The sequence below is a fragment of the Conger conger genome, chromosome 10 (assembly GCF_963514075.1).
Source record: "Conger conger chromosome 10, fConCon1.1, whole genome shotgun sequence".
Classification (NCBI taxonomy): Eukaryota; Metazoa; Chordata; class Actinopteri; order Anguilliformes; family Congridae; genus Conger; species Conger conger.
Genome location: NC_083769.1, coordinates 37,586,918 through 37,610,145, shown reverse-complemented (window position 1 = coordinate 37,610,145; position 23,228 = coordinate 37,586,918). Strand labels below are relative to the sequence as shown.

Here is a 23,228-nt window from a genome sequence, read left to right as displayed (position 1 = left end):
AAATAGCAGCAGAAAACTAGATTTGAAGTAATGTGAAGTCAAGTCTTGGAATACTGTGACAATGATTGCTATTCCAGACATTCTACAGTGCGTATAGAAATAACCCTGTGTTTCAGAACAGTCTGTCTGTCTGTCTGTCAGAACTGGGTCCAGTGCACTGGAGAACTTGTCCAGGCCTGTACATGTTAATAGTGGAAAAGTTGTTATTAACTAAACGGCATTAAAAAGCCATTTTGGACATAGTGCAGACCTTTTTTTAAATAGCATTTTATTTACATTTTCTTACAGCATGCAAGAAAAATAACTCCCTCTACAATAATTTCAACTGTGAAAATTGGCAAATTTATGAAAAGTCAATGTAATTATATACAGACATCGCACATGTATCAACATAAGTACATATATTTGGTACATTGTGTCTTACATGGATTAAAATGAACAGTAATGTCCTCTCTGGAAGTCCAAAGGTGAAACGCATCAAAACGAAGATAATACAAATACAGAATTTCATTTTCCTGTATGGGATTTCTACATGTACAATAAGAAATTCATAATTCATGTTTTATTTTGTTTTCAAGCAGTCTGACTTAAATTAACTAACATTGTTGGCACAAATGAACAGATTAATCACTTTAACTGGAGCTTTCACATTTGTAATTAATGAATCTGTGAATGACTGGTATACTTAATTACTGTGATTCTAAGGAGGAAATATTGCTACACACTTTGTTAAAGCTGGTAGAATATCCATGTTACATTAATTAAACCTTGAAATTAAAATATAATTAAAAACCAGCAACAATTAAATTGTGATTTCAATATTCTGGTATGACTTTTGACCTAACATATAACACTGCTTTATCATGAATTTTAAACCTGCAAGTATTTCTGTACTTGTTAAACCAGATTGTCTTACAATCTGGTCCTACTTAAACTACACAAACTTACATGAACTAATCAATTTGCCATATTTTAACTGAATGATATTAGGAAATCCCTTATCCATAGCTATACTGCAGTAAGGTGCACTTGTGTTGATGACACAACCATCAAACTTGTCTTTATCGTGGGTGCAAATGTGTGCCTCGAAAATATCCCCCCCATCCTCGTAGTCCGTTAAGAAAATAAAAGGTAGATGATCAACATCTTAATTGCACAGTGTAATTATGTGGACACCAACAGAGTGACCTCTGGGAATATAGAGAGACCTCAGCTCCTCAGAGGGGACAGCAAATCTGTGAAATATGAAAGGTTGGGCATTGTTTGCATCCTGTCTGCTGCTGCAGGTCACGTGGGTGAAGGCAGTGACTGATGTCAGTGCATTAGAACTGCTTTGTGCAACAGGGAACATCTGTCCGTTCCCATTTCAACCAGAAAACTTAAAAAAGATGGAAAAGCTTTGTTTGCTGGCTGCATGTCAAAAATGCACGCTTCACAAAAAAAAAAACTAAAAACAATTACAGACGGAACCCTTCAGAGGACACATCACAGATGAGGGATAATGTGCGCTGGTGCCCCGTGTGAGTCACCAGGGGAGCCGACACTGAGGAATGACAAACAGGTCTTGCCATTGGCTCAGGAAGAACCGTTTCGCCATGCGCACCCTCGGTGCCCATTACATCTGGCAAATAAAGAAAACTCCATTTTGATTCTGAAAATCTGCAACCTCCCAAACATACAACAAACCAGTTAATGACTACAGTGATGATTGTTCTCATGAAAGAGAATATCTTCCTTTTATATATTTCTATATATGGATTTTAACATGTGGATAATAGAGATGCAGTGGCACAGACATTATTGCTGAGGAGACTGTAGTAATGGGAGAAGGGAAAAAAAATAATAATACAAACTCCATGTTTCCTGTCATATGAGCCCTGCCATATGAGCCCTGCAGTGATCCGCCCTGGTCCGTCCTCGACCCGCTCTCCCTGAGCAGACCGTATGTGAATGAAGGCTGGTCAAGACGCGGCACCGCACTGGTGCATCGTGGGATATCATTGACGGCAGAGGATACCCGCTCTGCGGTTACAGTACTTTGTTCACACGGAGCGAAGTCCCGTTTGTCTGTGCTCACGAAACCGCTGACCTCAGCAGTCATGTACAGACACCAGAGCAGGGTACTGGATTTAAAAAGAAGTCCACAAAGTCCGACCGAGGGATATAAATGTAAAACATAAAAAATAAAAAGGTATCTTCTGCTTTATTTCCTCCTGATCAACAGATGCGTGTAAAAATATGAAGCCTAAATGACTGAACCGGTCATGGGAGGTTGTGTTAGGCTTTGACTCTAAAGACCCACTGGCTCAGAGGAGTGAGGATGCTTCCCTCGCTGAAGGAAACCGCTACAGCGTGGTCTACGCCCGCCAAACACGCGGCTAATGGGTTAGCAGCTCTCAGCCTGCTCCAGAAACACGACCCGGATCTCCACAGGCTCAGACAAAACACAGGCTGGCAGCTATGGTGTTTCGCACAAAGTGTAAAATCTACCGCGATTTGTAGCATTGTCATTTATTCATATCAAAAGATGAGTATACAATAAAATATTCCATCTGTTATTAACAAAATAAAATGAAAGGACACCCAACCCCAGCCCATCTGATCCAGATAATACAACTGTAATTACAATACAAAAATACTGTACAACTGCGCTTTAAAAATCAGTATGCAAAGAGCTCTATTCAAAGCACTCTGCAAATAAATTTCTCATTGCTCATTATAATCATTTAGAAATTCGACAGGAATAAAATAAAATGAAATATTTAAACTGCCATGTGCCATATTTTACCAGGATAAAAAATACAAATTCTATCTGAATTTGAAAAATATACTTTTCAGAAAAGAAAACTGATCACAAGAACAAAGTGAAAATAAATCTAAAAGCACTCGTATGCATTTTTCAGGGGGGAAAATGCAAATGTTTGCTGCACAAGTAGTACAACCCAAAAAAAAAACCCAAAAAAAAAAGACGTGCTATGAACAAAGTTTGATTGAAAAATAAATAATTGATCACGCAACTGAAAGAAAGCTATTATTTAAGCGGCTGCCTGAAGCCCATACGAGTATGTTCCAGTGCTACGGACTGTTCTGCCCACAGCAGTCATATTGCAACATCTGACATTTCTGTTCATTCAGACCCTGATGTGGGGGAACTGGGGGGCAGATGCGGCTGAATCCTGCGAGCCCACCGAGTAGGTTCACAATAAACACGTTACACCTGCTTTTAACAACTCCTGGCTTAGGATTACGAGATATAAAATCTATTCTTTAAAAGTGAACAATACACAGAGCTCAAATTCCTCAGTAATTACATCAAAGCCCAGAAACTGCAAAGTGGTTTGTCCTCAATTTTGAACAACAAAATGAAACAAATGTTACTTAAGTTTTTTCGTTTTGTTTTGTTTTGTTTGTGTTTCTTGTCAATTACATCACTTTGCAATGTGCAGCTCTTGATACGAGCGATGCAGACTTGCCTGGACTGAATTACGATCAGATTTACTGTCAATAACGTACACACAGGGGCATATCAATAGATTTCCACAGCTCCTCCAAAATGGACTATCATTACAAAATGTGCTGTGTTCCCCTGTATCCAAGCAGTGTGCGACTCGAAAGCTTCCAGCCAGCTACTCCACCTCATCCCATTCGACCTGTTGTGGCATGACTTACTTTTCCTATTGAGGAATGCTTTCCTCCCACAGAAACACAGGGGGAAAACACTGCATGTCCTGGCTGATCCTCAGACTTACCAGGACATGAAAACCACCCTGGATTTGCGATTTCAGCTTCAGTATGTCTTGTAATTAGCATTCACCCATTTCAGGACTGTCTGCCCCCCCCAAAACCCCCCCCACCCAATGCACGTGCACCAGCCTGAGAATTTTGCCTCCACCCCCTCACTCCTTATTCGCTGCAGAAAAAGAGGCAGTAGGTTCAAGTTTAAGTAAACACAAAAAAATAAAATGGACAAAACAAAACACCTAACTGCCCCGCCGCCAACATACAAAAAACAAAAGGGGAAGAAAGGATGAAAAATGTAAAATAAAATAAAATAAAAACAAGGCGGCTGCTTCAATCCGTTTCCATGTTTACACAGGAAGTGGCTCGGTCTCCCCCATCCTCCTGAGGGGAAGTGACCTCGTTGGCGGACTGGGTTGAAGAGGACAAGCCGTCTTGGGGTGTGGGGAGCGTGGGCTGGCGAATCTTGTCTTGTCGTTGGTAGAACAAGAGGTAGGCAGCATTGGTCTTGGAGGGAGGTAAAGAAAGGAGAGTTTTGTAGAAAAGTGCATACATCTAGGATAGCTGGCCCTGACTGGCAAAGCTGTCCCTTGCATCCACAATTTGAAGAGCTTGGTTTTTTGGAATGTTTTTTTTTTTTTTTTGTTCATTCAGTGTTCTGTTGACCATCTCAATGACCAGTACTGAGCATTACATCAGCTTTAGAATGTTAAGTTAAGAACACTGTAATCACATATTTGACCTCACACCTTAAAGGGTTAAAGCTAATTTAAAAACTGGTAGGACAAAGTATCAAGATTCTATTATGATTTTCCAGGCAGATCCACATCAAATATTTCTAGAACAAATATGATGTCCAAGCTTTTACTTTGACAATAAAGTCCTGTTCTTTCCATATCTATCATCTACTATATACTGTAGATGTATATATACTTACTGTCCATATTTTACACTTTCATGTCGAGTGTGTGTGATTTTGCGGTTTAGATCTTTGAATTTACCATGATTTGTTCTTCTCTTGCATAAGTCACCTTGCTGTCGTCAAAGTAGTACCACTGGCCGTTATCCTTATTTCTTGCATAACTGGTATCTGCAGAAGAGAAGCAAATATAGAACATACTTTAAATTCTGTACTGCACTTCCAAAGCAGGCTTCTGTTTACTAACATGATTTATTTGATTTATTCTTAAATTATTCGATCCCCTTTTCTCTCCAATGTCAAATGCTCAATTGTGTATTCAGTGCGAGTGTGTGTATACGTCCGTGTACTGTGTGTGTCTACAGTATGTGTGTGTGTGTATGTGTGTACAGGATGCCACCACTCAGCAGCCCACCGAATGATTTGAACACTGTTCTAGAATGCCATCAATAGCGCTGAAATGATATTATGGTGTCATCTGGCAGGGAGAGGGAGAGGGAGAGGGAGAGGGAGAGGGAGAGCTTTGCAGCTGTGTCTGTTGATGGAACAGTAGGGCTGTCACTGTGGGCAGTGGCATGGGCTGCGAGGGGTGAGAGGTGTGAGCTCACAGTGGCCGTCTCGAAGGCCTCCGTAGTGGTTTGAAACGGCGATCAGGTCGTAGCGGCTGGGGGGCTCCCCGTCCGTGCCCGTCTTCTTCAGCAGACAGCCAGAGAAATCCAGGTCCCTGAAACAGAGACAATGAGCAGAGCGTGAAGGAAATGTGAAGTGTGGCGTTTCAACAGCTCCTCACCCGTCTGATCAGATCTTAAAATAAACACGGGAGCACAACAGCGTGATATCAGCATCCTTCCACCTGCATATCAATGGCACGTTTCTTCTCACTCTCCAAGTGACAGCAGCTGGTAAATATTACCTTCATAAGTGGCATGTGAGAACAGCATAAAACATAAATGGCAAATTCAAACATAGCATAAAAACAGCATGGAGAGCGCAGTATTGTACACCATTAACCCATTCAAACGCGCGCATCATGAGAACGCGTGAGTGCGGAGCGTGGCCCACCTGAGGGGGAAGTCCACAATGGTGTCCAGCTTCTCGCGGGAGTACTTGGTGTAAGAGAAGCGCTTCAGGTGGATGATGAGGACCTCCGGCAGCGACCACAGGTCCAGCTTCTTCGTGGCCAGCTGATGTTTCTTACAGGTCGGGCAGTACCTGTGACACACAGACAGACATGTTTTAGGACACGCTTTCAAAAACAGAAGAGACTGTCACCATTCACAGTGTTAACAGCAAATTTGTTTTAAAAACTTTTAACTTTTATCCTTGCATCAGTCAGTCTAATCTGTCACCATCCATCTCCTCAGTAGAACAGAAGATGCAACTAGAGATGGGTATCATTTAGAATTCTAAAACTGTGCAGGTACCTTCCTCAAAAAGAAAAGAAAAAAAGACCATAAATAACCATAAAGAATGTCTTTTTATTATAGTAAAGACCATGTAATTGAACAATTGTTCAAAATAATACTTTACTACTTGTAATTTATAGTTTCACTTTTGGCATGTTGACAGTCTAACGTTTGCCAGCTTTAACGGTGCCTGCTGTCGCTGGCCAAGTCGTCAGAGTGAGTGGAACAGGCGTGAGGCGCTGAAATCTAGGTTGCGATTCGGTCCTGGTCGCATGGGAACCAGAGCCACAGTGGGATCGGGTTTCTGCCCCCAAACCGAGGGGTTAAAGCCTCACCAGGGGTTCTCCTCCTCCAGGGTCTCCATGGTGGTGAAGAGCTCAATGCACTGCTGCAGCTGCACCGTGGTCTGCTTGTGAGGAATCTCCATGCTCTGGTGCTTCACGTACTTCTGCAGAGACCAGACCCACAGCATGAAAGAACATACCACAGAGCGCTTCCCATTGGTCAGAGCACCCAAACATCACCACAGAGCGCTCCCCATTGGTCAGAGCACCCAAACATCACCACACAGAGAGCTTCCCTTTGGCATAGCACCCAAACATCACCACACAGAGCACTTCCCATTGGCAGAGCACCTAAACATCGCCACACAGAGCGCTCCCCATTGGTCAGAGCACCCAAACATCACCACACAGAGAGCTTCCCTTTGGCAGAGCACCTAAACATCACCACACAGAGCACTTCCCATTGGTCAGAGCACTGACTGAAACATCAGCACACAGAGCAACTCCCATTGGTCCGATCGCTGACATCACCACACAGAGTAACTCCCATTGGTCCGATCGCTGACATCACCACACAGAGCGCTTCCCATTGGTCAGAGCACTGAAACATCACCGCCCGGCCCTTACCTCAGCCTCATTCTCATTGTAATACTTCTTCTTCATGTCAGGATCCCAGTCAATGGCCACGTAAGGTTGGGCTGTGGAGGAAACACAGAACACACTACTGTTAATACCGCATACACTGTTGGATGAGCATGATCCATTTTAAAAGGTAAAACATGTATAAAACTAATGAATCAAAACCATACAGCTAGTAGTAGTTTCTGCATGTTTAAATTTCTCACTAAACAAGATATTTTCTCACAACGATATCTGCAAACGAGAGGCAAGTGACATGAGAATTTGGTTCCCATCTTACCAACGACTCGAATGAAAACACAAACTAGCGAAAGGCTACAAAGCTCTCCATTGGAAACAGTGATGAAAACGTAAGCCCTTCTGCTAGAATACCATCTGGTGGACACGTATTGTATAAACACATTGGTTTCAGATTCATGCAGCACTTGTGAGATGAATTCCCGCTAAAGCAGGTTCAGTAAACACAGCTTCTTTTGGTTGTGTCCAAGAGCAGTGCAAGTCTTTGACACCTGGGAGACCACCTTACACATTTTCTAAAAATTGTACAAGACGTTTATATAGTGCACCCAGCAATTATTTATCAATAATTCTTAAGATAGGGATACTATCTGCGAAAGACCGTCGTTGGTCTGCGAAAGACGGTTGCCGGTCTGCGAAAGACCGTCGTCAGTCTGGGAAAGACGGTCACTCACAGCTGAAGGAGAAGGCGCAGCCTCCTTCCCCCATGACTCTCTCCGTGGTGCCGTTGGAGTTCACTGCCTGAATGGCGAACAGCTGCTTCTTGCGCTTGGCGTGGCAGCACTTCCTCTTGGGGTGCCGTTCGTTTGGCTGAGGACTGGGGGGCGTGGCCTGCTCGTTCTCTTCCTCCCCCTCCCCATCCCCGCCCTCCTTCTCCTCCTTCTCCTCCTCCTCCTCCCCGTCCTCGTCTTCGTCCGAGGGCTGGCGTTCGGCTGCCTGCGTCCCGTCGACCGCGTTCGGAACCTCTGCGTCAGCATCGACGCCGTCGCTGCCAGTGGGGGGCGGGGCATCCTCTCGACTGCACCCCGCCACGCCCTCGCTGTTGGAGGCACCCTCCTCTGCCCGTTCCGTGGAGTTGTTGGGCTGGGTCACCTCGGATTCAGACCCCTCCCCTTTTCTCTTGGAAGGTCCCGGCTTCTCCCCGTCGTCCTCTCCCTCATCTAGACCAGAGGTCAAGAGAAAGCGTTAAAACGTCCCGTCACGTTTAAAAACCACAATATGAGCTCAGCAGTACCGCTGGGGATTAACGGGACATATGAAATGCACACATTCTGGTAAAAACATGAGTCCATGTTTATTCAGATTGAATGCTTCTGTCCCTGCGCACAAAATGAAAGGGGGACATTACCGTCGCTCACACCGTTGGTTTGCGATCTGTACAGCTCTTCCTCCTCATCTGCCTCCTCTTCCTCCTCCACCTCCTCCGAAGGATCGATCGGACGGACGTAGCGCCTGAAAGCCATACCAGACCTGGGTCAATTACATAATTGCTTTGGATTCAAGTACTTTTGTATGCCTGATTGATCTTGCCTGATGCAATTTATCCAAGCAAGAAGACCCGAAGGAGGGGCTTGTACTTTTTGAGAGTATTTCAAATACACCAGACAAGCTCAGTAAAGTGTAGATTGTTTTGAATCCAAAACAATTATGTAATTGACCTGATCCATACGTTTTTCAAACGTCTTAATTTTACAGAAGACTGCTGACACGTTGGGCCACGTCAGCGTGTTATCACTTCCCCTGCAAGGCTCCCTTAGTTAGGGCAGTTGTGAACTCACGCCAGGCGCTGCAGGAACAGCTGGTACAGGGTCTCCTGGGAGCACTGGCTGCGGGGCGTGGCGATGAGCAGCGGGTGGCCGAACAGAGAGGTCCCGTAGCTGCTGCCCGAGCCGTAGTCCCTGTAGTGAGAGCGCTCTCGCAGGTACAGCGCCAGCACGATCTCATCCCCGTCCTCCTCCACAGACCCCCGGCTCAGCTCGTACCTGCACAGAACACACGCAGGGCTCAGCTCGTGCCTGCACAGAACACACGCAGGGCTCAGCTCGTGCCTGCACAGAACACACGCAGGGCTCAGCCCGTACCTGCACAGAGCACAGGCAGGGCTCAGCTCGTACCTGCACAGAACACACGCAGGGCTCAGCCTGTACCTGCACAGAACACACGCAGGGCTCAGCTCGTGCCTGCACAGAACACAGGCAGGGCTCAGCTCGTACCTGCACAGAGCACACGCAGGGCTCAGCTCGTACCTGCACAGGCAGGGCTCAGGTGGATCAGTGTTACCACCTCCACAGAAAGCTTGTGTTTACATTTGTGCATCTTTGTTACATGATGACAATCTTTCATTTACTACCCGTTTATCCAACATTTATGTCTCTGGTTCTTCATTTGGAAACCAGTAAACCTTTAAAGACCAGCTCTGTTTAATTAGGCTTGGTTAGGCAGATAGAACCAGAGTTACTTGTAGGTCTGCAGACTACATTTCCCTATCCTGATGCCATCACCGTCTGACCCTAGACTGTGTTATAACACATGGGCTCAGCACAAATTCTACACACCCAATGCTCTTCTTATCACTCAAAACTCAAATCTGACGTACAGGCAGGGGTGGGCAATTCTGGTCCTGGTGTGCGTGCAGGTTTTTGTATCCAACAAATTACCATTGCCGAAGGAGTTAATTGGCAGTATACACAAACACTGCTTCACTGGATTAGATCATAGTAAAACTATGCATATGGGGTCAGACTTTGCCTGTCATTCATGCACTTATCAAGACATATAGTTAAACTGTCAGATGGTATACATGTTTTGGATAATTCACAAATTATCAGCTAAGGTTCTCATTGCCAACCTCTGCTCAAGTAGGTACTGTGGCAATGGCCGTTTTGAATGAGTACAGCACCAGAAACCCATTCAGAAAATAGAGAATACGAAAGAATGCAGGAGCTGGCCATCCGGTTCGTCTATAGAGTCTGCACTCTCAAGAAAATGCATTCGAAAGCTCAGTCAGGTCAATCACTTACACAAAGATATCGTCTCTGTCCAGAATGCAACTGAGGTATTCGTCAGCATGGTAGATCTTATAGAAGCGATGGTTGAACACATCAGCCACCACCATCTGAAACAGAAACCACACAAAATACATCGGACCAGGTTTCTGAAACATTGATGATAAAAAATTGAAAATGTATAGCAGCTGGTCATAAACATGAATATTTCAGTTCTGAGCACTCTGAGCGTTAATGTCATTGCTAATTTATCGCCAGATATGGAAAATATGACCCTCATGTCAGGTTGGTCTCACCTGATTGGCTGGGACATCTGTTGCTTGTGAGAGTGCAGCACACAGATCAGATACCCTGCCAGCCTTGGGCACAACCAAGCGATGCTAGAACAGAAGGAATTAAAGACATTGGATTGAGTCAAACACTGACTTGACACTCCCCCGAGGCTGTTAAGGAGGGTGTGGAGCCAAAATGGAGGGCAGTGGGGCCTGGTTACCTGCACGGGTTTGGCTGTAGGGTCGAGAGACACAAAGAACACCTCCATCACCCGCTCCTTGCTGACAGGCAAGGGCACGCTCAGGTAGCAGAAGGGGTCAAAGGTCACAGACACTTTGTTGCACTCGGGGCAGACCAGCGTGGACTTGAACAGGCCGTGGAAGGTGTCCACGATCACGGAGTCGTTCCTCCGCCGGTGATTACGCCACGCCTCCTCAGCCACTTCCTGCCCAAGGAAACGGTGGAAGTTGTGACATCAGCACCCGGCTCAGTGGCCGCAGTAACGCAGCACGTTTCCGTTTTTCACACAGAGAAAAATGTGATGCAATACGCTGCCGTCTGAAAACGCAACTATGACATCAGTTCAGGTTTGAGTTGAGATCTGCATGGATGCACACAACTTGGTAGTTTTGTAATAATCTGGGATTTACTGAGTGGCACACATTATCCTGAATACAAAATATGGCATCCCTGGCAACCCACAACAGCAACAACCGTGTTGATTGAGGAGGGAAATACAATTTCCGCCCAGGGGAACTACAATTTTGTAACCTGGCACATTCAACATCTGTTCGAGAGTTGGCCAACTACCTCATTAGAGAATGGCAGGCAAGCTAACCAAACTGCAACGCAACTACTCAAAACGTAGCCTCCCACACAGTTCACATGATACTCTTATACCGTTAACGTCATATCTCATACTAATTTCATAGCCATCTCATATTAGCTAGCTACGACTACACAGTGAGACGGGTGCTGTGCTAACTCATTCTATAAATTGTAAGAACCTCCCAAAATACACCAAAAGGTGGAAGTATCTAAGAGGTGAAGGAAACGCGTGTAGTCTGACCAACGCTACTGGTTAATTTAATTTTGTTCTCATTAATCTGACTCATTAGTTCAACTGCTCCTCTGTTCTAACAGTTCAACAAAAGGGACTGAAAATGTCCGCCAATAGTGTGGTTCTATACGATACATGTAGACGCGGGCGTGCCCGTGGCCTGTATAGCCTACGCTGATACACTTCTGTATCTTGTGACGGCACTGGTGTACAAGTGAGTGACTATGGGATGCAGATATCCGAGGTTGTCTATGGCTGTAGGACTCTAAACTGCAAAGTGTGCAGTGGTGCGAGTCAAGAGGATGCAGGTTCAAATTAACACAATTTAACAATGTGCATTTCAGGAATAGAATTGCAATGTGTTACAAGAATTACAAAGTGTAATATGAATGGATATATAGGAATGGTGCACAGGAGGCCGTATTAGCGAGACTCCTCGAACCATTCCATGTTCCCCTCTATATTCCCAGGGTTTACAGGAAAAACAACAAATCAATAAATAAAGAGTCGCAAGACGGCGGTAACAACAATGAGCCTGCTGATGTTCTCTGTACGCCTAACAAACCTGGTTCACCTTTGTAACACAGCTGGATGCTTGCAAACTTGCATTACCTGTGGCTTTTTCCTGCAAGATCTTTATTCAGCAACCAGTGTACCACACCACCATTGACACCAAACTATTTCCACACAACATTAGCTATCTAATCAGTTCTGGGATCATTCCACTGAATAGTCCTGTACTGATGAGCACTGTCTTTTCATCAAACCTTGCTGACCCTGTGTCAACATGGTCAGCACAGTCTCCTTTTGGGGGTCTGCGGAGAGAGGCACACTTATGTACAATGCCCTACAAAACTGTCCAGCGAAGCTCAGAAAGGCATGCTACATTTAGAAAATGCAGCTATCTGAAAGCTAGTGCCACCTCTGCTGGCCTCTCTGATTGTCCTGCAAATAATCCTTTTGAAGGATAGTCTATGGCTACCCCCCCCCCCCCCCCTCCACTAGTCAGTCGAATGTCCAGTCCTCCTCTACAAACCGGCCATTCAAAATTTGGAGAACAAACGAAAAAAGATGGCATGCGATACGGTTTGCCATTTCTATGAATAATGCTTCGTCTCTTACGAAAGATCAGGAAGTGAAACTAGGGCCGAATTGACCTGGAATACGTCGCGGAGCGCAGAGAAAGCTGCGAAGAACGGCCTATCGAAGCCATGCTCCCACCTGGTCAGGCCTGCCTTCAGCGTCTCTCAGCTCGATGTACTCCTTGTTCTTGACGCGGTTCAGGTCCTCGTGCAGCCCGTCCAGCAGGAAGGACAGCAGTTCCTGGGAGTCGTGCTGCTGGTAACCCAGGAACTGGGAGGCAAAGTGGCCCACCTTGGTCTGCACACAAACATTCAGGAGCAAAGGCTCACACAGTATACACAATCAGCCACATCATCCACAGCAGGTCCAGCAGTCCTGGCTTGCATGACGAATGCAAATATGGACGTACCGTTTATGTACTGCACTCAACTAAAAAAGTGAGTGTTTTGAGAAAAGCACTCTTTAAAAAGTGCTATCGCGCTATGGAAATTTACTGAACTCATTTGTATTTATCTTTAGCCGAAACGACACATGCAAATGTAAAAAGTAGAGAGCAGCAGCCCTTAAATGTGCAGCGGGCCGCGGTACCTTGAAGATGCGGGGGACCACGGAGAAATGCCGGCCGGACCACATCTGCTTGATGACGTCGGCGTAGGCCTCGGCGATCTCGCCCTTCATGCCCAGCGGGTTGGTGAAGTTGAGCTCGTCCAGGTACGCGCTGCGCAGGAAGTACTCCGTCAGGGGCGGCGTGTTGCTCAGACACTGCGGGACACGAGCGCAACACGTCAGGCTCACGAGAGGAGAGGAGAGGAGAGGAGAGCTGCAGCAGTGTGAACTACCCGCTTCAGAACATCCGATCGGTTGCAGGCCATTTAACACGTCTAATCGCAGGTGGTGAGTTTTAAAATGTTGCAAAAAGTCGTATCACAAATCTTAGGTCTGAACTGGGCTTTACACTACAGGTCAGCAACCAAAATGGGTCGCTGGTGTATACGAGTTTGGTCCAGGAACGAGTCTTTAGTCCACTAGACTACGCTATTTGACGGGCCCTAGAAAGGTACTACATTTCTAATTTGGCTCCCGATATTAATTAATCAATGAAGTTTAAGAACAACTGACCCGGACAGCTAGACCTGTCCTCCTGTTCCAAAGCCACTCTTAATAGATCTCACTGCACGTAACTCAGTTAAGTGCTGAATAGTGTAAGAATCCCCATGGAAACGCTTGTAGTCTGACCAATGCTACTCAAACAGGGTTAATTTCATTTTGTTCTCGTTTATCTGACTACAAAAGACAAGTTCAACTGCTCCTCTGTTCTAACAGTTAATTACATTACATTACATTAATTGCATTTTGCAGATGCTCTTATCCAGAGCGATGTACAGTTGATTAGACTAAGCAGGAGACAATCCTTCCCTGGGGCAATGCAGGGTGAACAGCTGTGCGGATCTTACTGTGGCTACACCGGGGATCGAACCACCGACCTTGCAGGTCCAAGTCATGTACCTTAACCACTACGCTACAGGCCGCTACTGTGCCATTTCAACTAATCAGTTCTGGGATCATTCCACTGAGGTGGCAGAATTGCGCAGAGGCAGCACAATGATGGGAGCAATAGTCCTGTATTGAAGAGCACTGTCTTTTCATCAAACCTTGCTGACCCTGTGTCAACATGGTCAACACAGTCTGTTTCCTTTTGGGGGTCTGCAGAGAGGCACACTTATGTAAAGTGCCCTACAATAGCATTTGGAAAAGCAGAATGTCCACGCAGTCTGTGGACCTGTGGGTAGATCTCAGCCCTGTAGAGTCTCACCTGCAATGCTGAGTTCATGAAGCACGTGTTGCCCAGATTACTGAGCCCACAGACCCCAGGCTGGCCCTTGTACGAGTCCTGCTCCTCTACCGAGTTCCTCCTGAGGACACCAAAAAAAAATCACTTATTATAGTATTATAAATTTTAACTTTATTTCTTCACTATGTAACAGCCTTCTGAAATTAACCTGGGAAAGGAATGCTACTAATGCAACGCTACAAATACAGTATCTATTGACAGTATAATGACACATAATATTATGTATTATATATACATGTATTATAATGACATACACAGATATGTATGTGCACGTGCCATCTGTTGCATGTTATCAAAGGTAGGAATAAAAATGTATTAGGGTGGTACAGAGTGAAGGGATCAAAATTCTAATTAACTTCCTAGCAGGACAGCTAACACCCCCGCCCCTCCAGAAGGTTAAGAAGTGACTCACATGATCTGAGGTCTGGAGCTAGGCCAGGTACCGTCAGCGTTTCTCAGCTCCATGATAACAGTCTGCAACACAACGGAAACCACTCACAGCAACAAAGATGACATAGCACAAAGGATGCAGCTGTAGTAGAGCAAAAACATAACAATGACGAAACAGCATAACCAAGATGTAGCTATAGTAGAGAAAAAATGCAACAAAGACAATATAGAAGGACGAAGATGCAGCTTTAGTAGAGCAAAACTCCAACTGCAGTAGAGCAGAAATGCAACAAAGATGAAATAGCATAACCAAGATGTAGGTATAGTAGAGCAGAAATGCAACAAAGACGATACAGTAGGACAAAGATGCAGCTTTAGCAGAGCAAAACCGCAACTGCAGTAGAGCAAAAAAATGCAACAAAGATGATATAGCAGGAGAAGAATGCCACTGCATTAGAGCAAAGATGATATAACGCAGCGGAGATGCAGCCGCAGCGGAGCGAGGGGCGTACCATGCCGGAGCTGAGGCAGGAGTCCAGCACGCTGATCTGAACGTTCCGCAGTCGCTCGCAGCTCGTGTCCGAGCTCTTCATCCACAGACGCGTCTCTGCGCTCTCCGGGACCTCAAACTGCGTCCGCATCGTCCGCTGGATCGCACCTGTCAGAGCAGCGAGTCAGCGACCACCTCAAACCCAGTCCCGCACGGAGGCAGGGCCACGTGCGCAGGCTAATAAACACAGACGGCCCTGTGACTCAGCACCACCCATCCCAAACAGACCCGCGTGCGGGAGAAAGCCTCAGGCTTACTTATGGAGTCCACTCGGCTGAACTGTGCGGTCAGAACGTTCTCCATGTCGCTGTGGAGGCACAGGAACACCTCCACGGGGTACACCTCCACCTTGACGGTGCTCGGAAGGTCCACCACCTGAGACATGTCAAAAAACAGTCAACACAGCCTCATTAAAGTCATTATCCGTCTTACAGCCATTCAGCGGTCATGTTAATTCCACTGGTCGTTAAGCAATTAACTTAATATCCTCCCAAGACCCAGCAGAAAAAATTCAAGTATAACATTTTTTTTTAAAAAAGACATTATACAAGTGTATTGGATGCTGAGATGTTAACATGGACTCAGAAGACATGGCGGTAGGAGTGCGTGGTCAGGGAGGGAGCCGTTTACCTTGCGCTCCAGGGCAGGCTGCTCAGCCACCATGCTGTACCAGGTCAGCAGCTTGTGCCAGGCCTCTGCAGGTATCAACACAAAGTCCTCGTTCTCCACCAGTCGCTCCTTCAAGCGGTACGACTCCAGCTCTGCGTTCAGCAACACACAGGCCCAAGCAAACCGCGTCAGGGGTGCACGGCAAGGGCCTAGCCGCTTCAGAGTTCTGCCAACTTATGCTATTACGTATTCAATTAGCTAAACGGTGTCTTGATCGGACATTCATATATGCACCAGCTACAGCTGCAGACTGCAAGTGTGTCCTAAAGATTTTACTCTGTCAGGTACAGGAGTGAACCAGCATCATTTCTAGAGCGGTTGGAAAAATAAATTAAAGTAATTAATTTGAACAAAAACCAGCTCGCAGACCAGCCCTGCAGGACCAGAGTTGTGCACCGATGCTTTAGGGCTGCTTTCAAGACTTCTTGGCTTGCTCTAGTAGCAGTCAATTTGCCTGCGTCAGGGCTATCATTGCGAGACCTATTGACAAGCCTGGCCTTGCCCTGCAGGTTCCAGTTGTTTTGTTTGGGTTCATTTAGTACAAGTACCAGAACCCCATATTCATATTTTATTTATTTTGGCGGAATTTATCAATCTTCTGCTCGTCTTGAAATTCTCTTGGCATTATACCTTCTCCCTCAACGGCACTGTGATCCCTGATCTTTCCATGTGCTTTTGAATCACAAGCCACCCTTTCTAAAAACATCTGCTAAATGCCAGTGAAGTATAATAACATTCACACAATAGCAGATGTTTTCCATCCTAAGCCAGTCGTATTCAGTTTCAAGTTAATGGCAACAATACAGCAGTCATCTTTTTCAAAAGTTTTCCATTTGTTTTTCTTCAATGTTCTATAAAGATATATTTATTTACCCAATCACTGTGGGCTTATTGTTCTTTACATTGTTTCTTTGTTGTACATCCATTTTGACTAGACTTCTAAAAATCCCAAAACCTAACTCTTCAAATGGTTCATTTCGGTTGTGCCAAATTACATTAGCACCTTTGCAGTACATTAGTACCCTTTTCCTGATGATACCTGTATATTGCACTTTGTTGTATGTCGCTCTGGATAAGAGCGTCTGCTAAATGCCCCGTAATGTAATGTAATGTAATTACAGTCACAAAATATACTACAAAACTGAGAAAAACATCTTGATAATCTAAGGTCATGACAGAAGAAGAAACATGTTTGCAGTCTGCGTTAGATTAGGATCAAGGCACCATGACTTAGCTGAAACTCACCTTCGAAGAGTTCTGTGTTGTCGATCTGTCCCGGGAAGGAGGAGGAGTTCTGATCTCCAGTTTCCACATACTCCTTCCACTGCTCATACCACCGTCGTTCTAAAAGATACCTGCAGCAGAGAGGGGCGACATTTTGTTTCAGCCACAGATATGGGGCTATCTCCTGTTCAATCTCTCTGTGCTGTTCACTATTCCTTAGAAATGTCCTATCTCTGTCCTCTCTGTGCCTTGCACCCAAAATCTGCTTCATCTCTGAGTGAGAGCATTCAAAGGGCTTGAAGAAGTGATAGTCACAAATGTATTGTCATAATGCAGTCAAAATGCAGTTATTCTATAAGAAAGAACAGACAACACAGTCCCCCAATTGTTTGACTATTAATACATGCACAGCCTGAGGCTTCCAGGTCTATCGCTCATTGGTTCTTCAGAATTGAGAAAACCATTATGGTTGGTAAATATTACCATTTTGTAAATGTGGCTACAAATTATGTATTTCAATTGCTCTCCTTCTGAGGATAAAAGGTTAAATGTAGCATCTATTTACCCATGAGGACACCTGCGCTCATGCAGAACCACAGCTCCTTAGCACCGGTGAGAAAGCAGACAGCCCTCAGCCCCCAAAAATCACTTTAGGATTTGTGTCAATATGAAATGATTAAAACAGGAACCAACCCACTGAAAACCGCAGGATCATTTTGTACTTTGTGTGGTTGCAGTGAAACAGGATGACATACAGAGCTCATTTCAATTGCTTATTTTTCACCACTGTTCTCCTTGTTCCATGCCTGAGCCCAAAATCGATCGAGGTTCACCATTACATCTAGAAGCTAGAAGCCGAATTACAGTAGGAGGCTCTGGAAGGTTTCTTGAGCAAGAAAACATGATAGCAAGGACATTCAATTTCCCCAATTTATGTTCTCTAATTTCCCCATCTTCACCTCCTTTTCTCACTTCCTTTTCTTGCCTCCTCCAATGGGAGGAGCTAGGAGCAAGGAAAGGAGGGAGGTGAAAAATAAGCAATTTGAATGATTCCCATAGTCTTGTGGGCGTGCTGCTTTTTGTATAGTAATCAAACAAATGTGATAAGTTATCAGCTCACAACAGCCTTTTACAATACGATAGAAAAGCTGAAAAAGCGAAACGGTGAGTTTTGAAAGATATGTCCTATACAAATAAATACCAGCAAGTCATTCATTTTAAATGCACGTGAGGATTCTAGTGAAATCAGCACAGTACTGGTTTGACTTTCTGAGGTATAGAAAGAGAAAGAAGTAAAACTGTGGTGGCTTAATGACTTCCTCGTCCTTTGCGGCATACGGATACATGTTCTTCTCCTCGATAGCACAAGCCAATCAAAACCCTTTGTGTGTCATTTCTTCCACTTCAGTCAATGCTGTACGTCAGCAATGTCTGACCTGCATGCACTCTGATTTTAGCTCAACTGAAAACTACAAATGAAAGTAATTGGCAAATGAAACAATTTATTTGCTTTTTATTCTTCAGAGAAAGCTTCATATGCCAATGCCACATAATGAAAAAAATATATACATACATATATTTCAAAACATAGGCACAGTAAATTACTCATGAAAAGTAGAATTACCATAATGCAGGCCTAGTTTTAGAAACTTTTTTTTTCTTTTTTCTAAAGGGGACAAGATTACTACAGGCTGGTATTTTTTTCTTCTGGAAGTATAGGCCAATTCATGCCATAGTATGTTGCCGAGCTATACGTTGAGAATGACACCTATCAATAAGCGTGTATGGCATTGGCAGTATCACGGGAGGCACATTACTGCTTTGACATTGCAGCAGTGTCCTGAAGTGGCAGCACAGTGTAAATGTCTCCCACATGATTAACACCCCAACCCTCGCATTCTGCCATCATCCAGCTGCTGCGTGCACCACCTCCATTCTGTTTAATCAGTGGCAATCCTCATTTAGCGCACACCACTGCGCTATATTACAGCCATTTATCAGACACAGCTTCACAAATCCTTTCAGATCTCGGTAGGCCCGCGCAACTCTGTGCTTTTTTTTAGGATCGGTCAGGTAAAAACCTGCCGTCTGCAATGTCATTTGCATTCGGTGTCAACAAAGAAAAAAGAAACACAATAATCTGCTTTCATTTAGGCTACAAATCAAAAGGCCAGCTTAATTTTTGCATAAAGAGCAAACAATTGTTTTGCATTGGAGTCGGCCAGTTTGAAAAGTGTGTGAGAGAAACCAGTTAAGAGGATCACCGTTTGGAAGCATTATAGAATTGGTGTTGTTAACGGTAGTGATGGGGAAAAGTTAGCGGATCAAGTAACAAGCATGTATTCTAATGGACACACAGCCAACATGATGGCCCATTTACGTCAACATCACCCTGGTGTGTACCGTGCAAGCACAAGACGCAGAAATGTGAAGTGGTGCATTATCTTCTGAAAGAGACCTTAAGTTGCGACCACTTTCTATTAACTTTGTTACTATAAAATTATATTCTTTTAAGAATTGACGGAATCATCTGTAGGGCACCCTGGCGACATATTCTCCCCGTGTCTGCATGGGTTTCCTCCGGGTACTCCAGTTTCCTCCCACAGTCCAAAGACATGCAAGTTAGGCTGATTGGAGAGTCTAAATTGCCCGTAGGTATGAGTGCGAGAGTGAATGGTATGTGTGCCCTGCGATGGACTGGCGACCTGTCCAGGGTGTATTCCTGCCTTTCGCCCAATGTATGCTGGGATAGGCTCCAGCTCCTCTGCGACCCTGTTCAGGATAAGTGGGTTAAGATAATGGATGGATGGATGGATGGATGGATGGATCTGTAGGGCATTTTACATAAGTGTGCCTCTCTGCAGACCCCCCAAAAGGAAACAGACTGTGTTGACCATGTTGACACAGGGTCAGCAAGGTTTGATGGAAAGACAGTGCTCTTCAATACAGGACTATTGCTCCCATCATTGTGCTGCCTCTGCACAATGTAAACCATGGGTTTTCCACATACAGTGTCTTTAGATAGCTAATGTTGTGGGAAATAGTTTGATGTCATCAGCGGAGTAGTACACTGATTGCGAATAAAGATCGTGAAACAGCATTTGGAAATAAACCACAGGTAATGCAAGTTACCTGTGAGTCTGCATCCAGCTGTGTTACAAAGGTTAACCAGGTTTGTTAGGCATACAGAGATAACATCAGCAGGACCATTGTTGTTACTGCCGTCTTGTGAATCTTTATTTGTTGATTTCTTGTTTTCCTGTAAACCCTTGGAATATCGAGGGGAACGAGGAATGGTTCGGGGAGACTCGCTAATACGACCTCCATTCGCATATAGCCATTCATATTACACCTTGTAATTCTTGTAACACATTGCAATTCTATTTCTGCAATGCACATTGTTTAATAAATTGAATGAATTTGAACCTGCATCCTCTTGACTTGCACCACTGCACACTTAGCAGTTTAGAGTCCTAGCAGACAGACAACCTAGGACCCCATAGTCATTCGCCTATACACCAGTGCCATCACAAGATGCATAAATGTATCATTGTAGGCTATACAGGCCACAGGCACGTCCGCGTCTACATAGATAGATAGATAGCGATAGCGATCCACACTATTGGCGGACATTTGCAGTTTCTTTTGTTGAACTGTTAGAACAGAGGAGTAGTTGAACTTGCTTTCGGTGTATTTGGGTTTTTTTTTTTTACACATCTGAGATTCAAATTAATGAACATACTCTCTTGTCATGTTTGTATATCATATAGAACCTAATAATGAAACGAAAAACTGTGCAACAAACCACAGGGGAGCCCTTTTGGGAGCCCTTGCACCCATATTGTAAATATCCAAAAGGCCAGAATACGGAAGCTGCCACGTGCACCAGCAATCACATTCTGAGCCCAACATGGGTGGCCATTTGAATACCAGTGGCATATATTACAGTTCAGCGACATTTACACAGAGCTCTCAGAATTACAGCATATTTGAATTGCCAAACTACCAAACATGTTTTAATGCACTTTCAGTTTCAGCTTTCTGATTTCGTTTCTAGAAACTGAGTGTCCTTTTCCAGTTTTCGTTTTCATTTCTTAAACGGGTCTTCCCTGATCCCCATCAACATTCTTCACATTGCACAGTATGGGGTGGCAGTCACAGGCGTGTAAAGAGCAATACTGTGTAATGAATATCAACAGCATGTACAGCATGCTCATGTGTAATGAAGATTAACATGTGTGAAGCAAATAACACAACATATATCAAAGATGTAATGAACAAAAATAGTTCATAATTTGTTAAAAGCAGAACCAACACACAGCTGAATATTCGGCAAATCATCATGTTCACTAAATAGTAGCCAACAACCATAGGATATGACATTAGGCCAGCAATTGTGGATTTACTGTACTGTGGCATACAGAACGGGCTAAACGAAGTAGCAATTAAATAGCTGGCAAATGTTATACCACCAACAAACTGACAGACGTTAGTTTCATTAACCCTTAGCGAACTAGCTTGTTGGTGTCAGTTAGCTAGTTAGCTAGCGATGTTACTCTGAGGAAGCAAACCACCGATCCTGTCGAAACTTTAACAAGCTAACGTAACCTAGTAGGAAGCATGGTGAAAGTCAGTAGACTACTTAATTTAGAATACAGATAAATTAGCTAGCTAATAACTTACTGAAAACATTAATATTTGCTTGTTTGGACGACAACTTCCGCAAATGTATGACTATGACTATATAGCCTGCTAGATAGCCATATAAATGTTGAGCGAAAATGAAACTGATCGTTGGCAGCCGACTGACTACTTACAAGTACCTGCAAGTTACCTACGTCAAGTAGCTAACGTTCCACAAGCTAACATAAATCGCTAACGTTTACTCTAGTCTATATCTGTCAACTATACAACGCAATATTCAAAACGATTTGAACATAAACAAGCAAACAAGTGCCAGAGATTGGTTGTGCTAACCTATCTTCCGAAATTGTATAACGTTAGCTAATGTTGGCTAGCTATTAACTCAGTCATCGTTCGCTGTAAAGAACTGAGAAGTCCTCATTTAGACTTGACATCCGAGTGGACCACACAGAATAAGTAATAAGTTGGTGGCAGCTTCTAGCAGGGAAAAATATATAAACGTTAGCAAATCAAATTAAGACAGTGTTAACAACTGAAGACAAAATATACAGCAGGTGTTATAACAGCTAGCAAGCGATCTAGCAATGCAGCTAACCGGTGCTAGTTAGTAAGCTCTGGTTAGCTTCCTAGCTAACGTTAGCGCTTAATTTAATTTATTATGACAGAGAACTAGATAGTTAGTCAGTGAAACCTACTGGCAGATCACAAGTGAGACACAGCTAGCCATAGTGAACGTTTGCAAGCAGGGATCCACCTACCGTGGAGCTAACGTTAGCTAGCTAGCTCTATAGCTTATCGGTGACCCGTGGGTCCAGAGCGCGGCAAGAGTCTTACCAACTGTCGCCTGCGCTGAGATCATGATTCTGGAGAAGAGCTTCAATTTCTCTGCGTTGGGTTTCTAATCCAGGCGGTTCTGCAGCTCCAGCCGTAGTTGCAGCCATGATAAATCATATATGTCTGAGTCTGTAAAGAAAGCATTCAACTCATCCACAGCAAAGAAGAAAACCGGAACACCGGAGTCGAGCAGGAAGCAGGAAATGATCGACTGATGACAACGTCCTAATGCAAGGCACCCACTCCTAGTGTTGAGTGGGTGTGTGCTACCATCAGTTCAATAAATAAAATTAACATACACTGACAATCAATGTTTTGTCTTAACCCGAGTGTCTTCATTAGTTTCTATTCACCTGCGAAAGGATTACTTGTAGCTAACTTTGCATTTAACTTTTGACTAAATTAATGAAAACAAAATTAAATTAAGAAGGAAGTCAAATTAAGATAAATATTTATTTGTAAGTATCTATATAAATTGAGTCTGGCGTGCGTTCACTGCTTCTGCACCGAGAAATTGATGAACTGTATCAAAAGGTTTAGAAGTAACTATAAATAACAGTCAGTGTTCATTCGTTGATTCATTCTGAGCACTGGTGATTACTTTTATTGCTGTAGATGTGACAGTGTGATTAGCATGAAA

General features: G+C 44.2%; 1 protein-coding gene across 1 annotated transcript; it reads right to left on the bottom strand.

Moving 5' to 3' along the window:
• Nucleotides 1-319: 319 nt before the first annotated feature.
• On the bottom strand, nt 320-22,773 carry usp11 (ubiquitin specific peptidase 11). The gene is made up of 22 exons (XM_061259104.1): nt 22,589-22,773; nt 17,132-17,241; nt 15,848-15,978; nt 15,475-15,592; nt 15,180-15,325; nt 14,690-14,751; nt 14,239-14,338; nt 13,014-13,187; nt 12,564-12,722; nt 10,503-10,727; nt 10,306-10,389; nt 10,025-10,119; nt 8,783-8,986; nt 8,353-8,456; nt 7,893-8,164; nt 7,679-7,862; nt 6,975-7,045; nt 6,399-6,511; nt 5,720-5,869; nt 5,266-5,381; nt 4,740-4,828; nt 320-4,245 (listed from the first exon to the last, which is right to left on the bottom strand). Exons 1-22 carry the CDS (start codon nt 22,693-22,695, stop codon nt 4,072-4,074), a joined length of 2,988 nt encoding a protein of 995 aa, XP_061115088.1. The 5' UTR covers nt 22,696-22,773; the 3' UTR covers nt 320-4,071.
• Between the last annotated feature and the right edge of the window lie 455 nt (nt 22,774-23,228).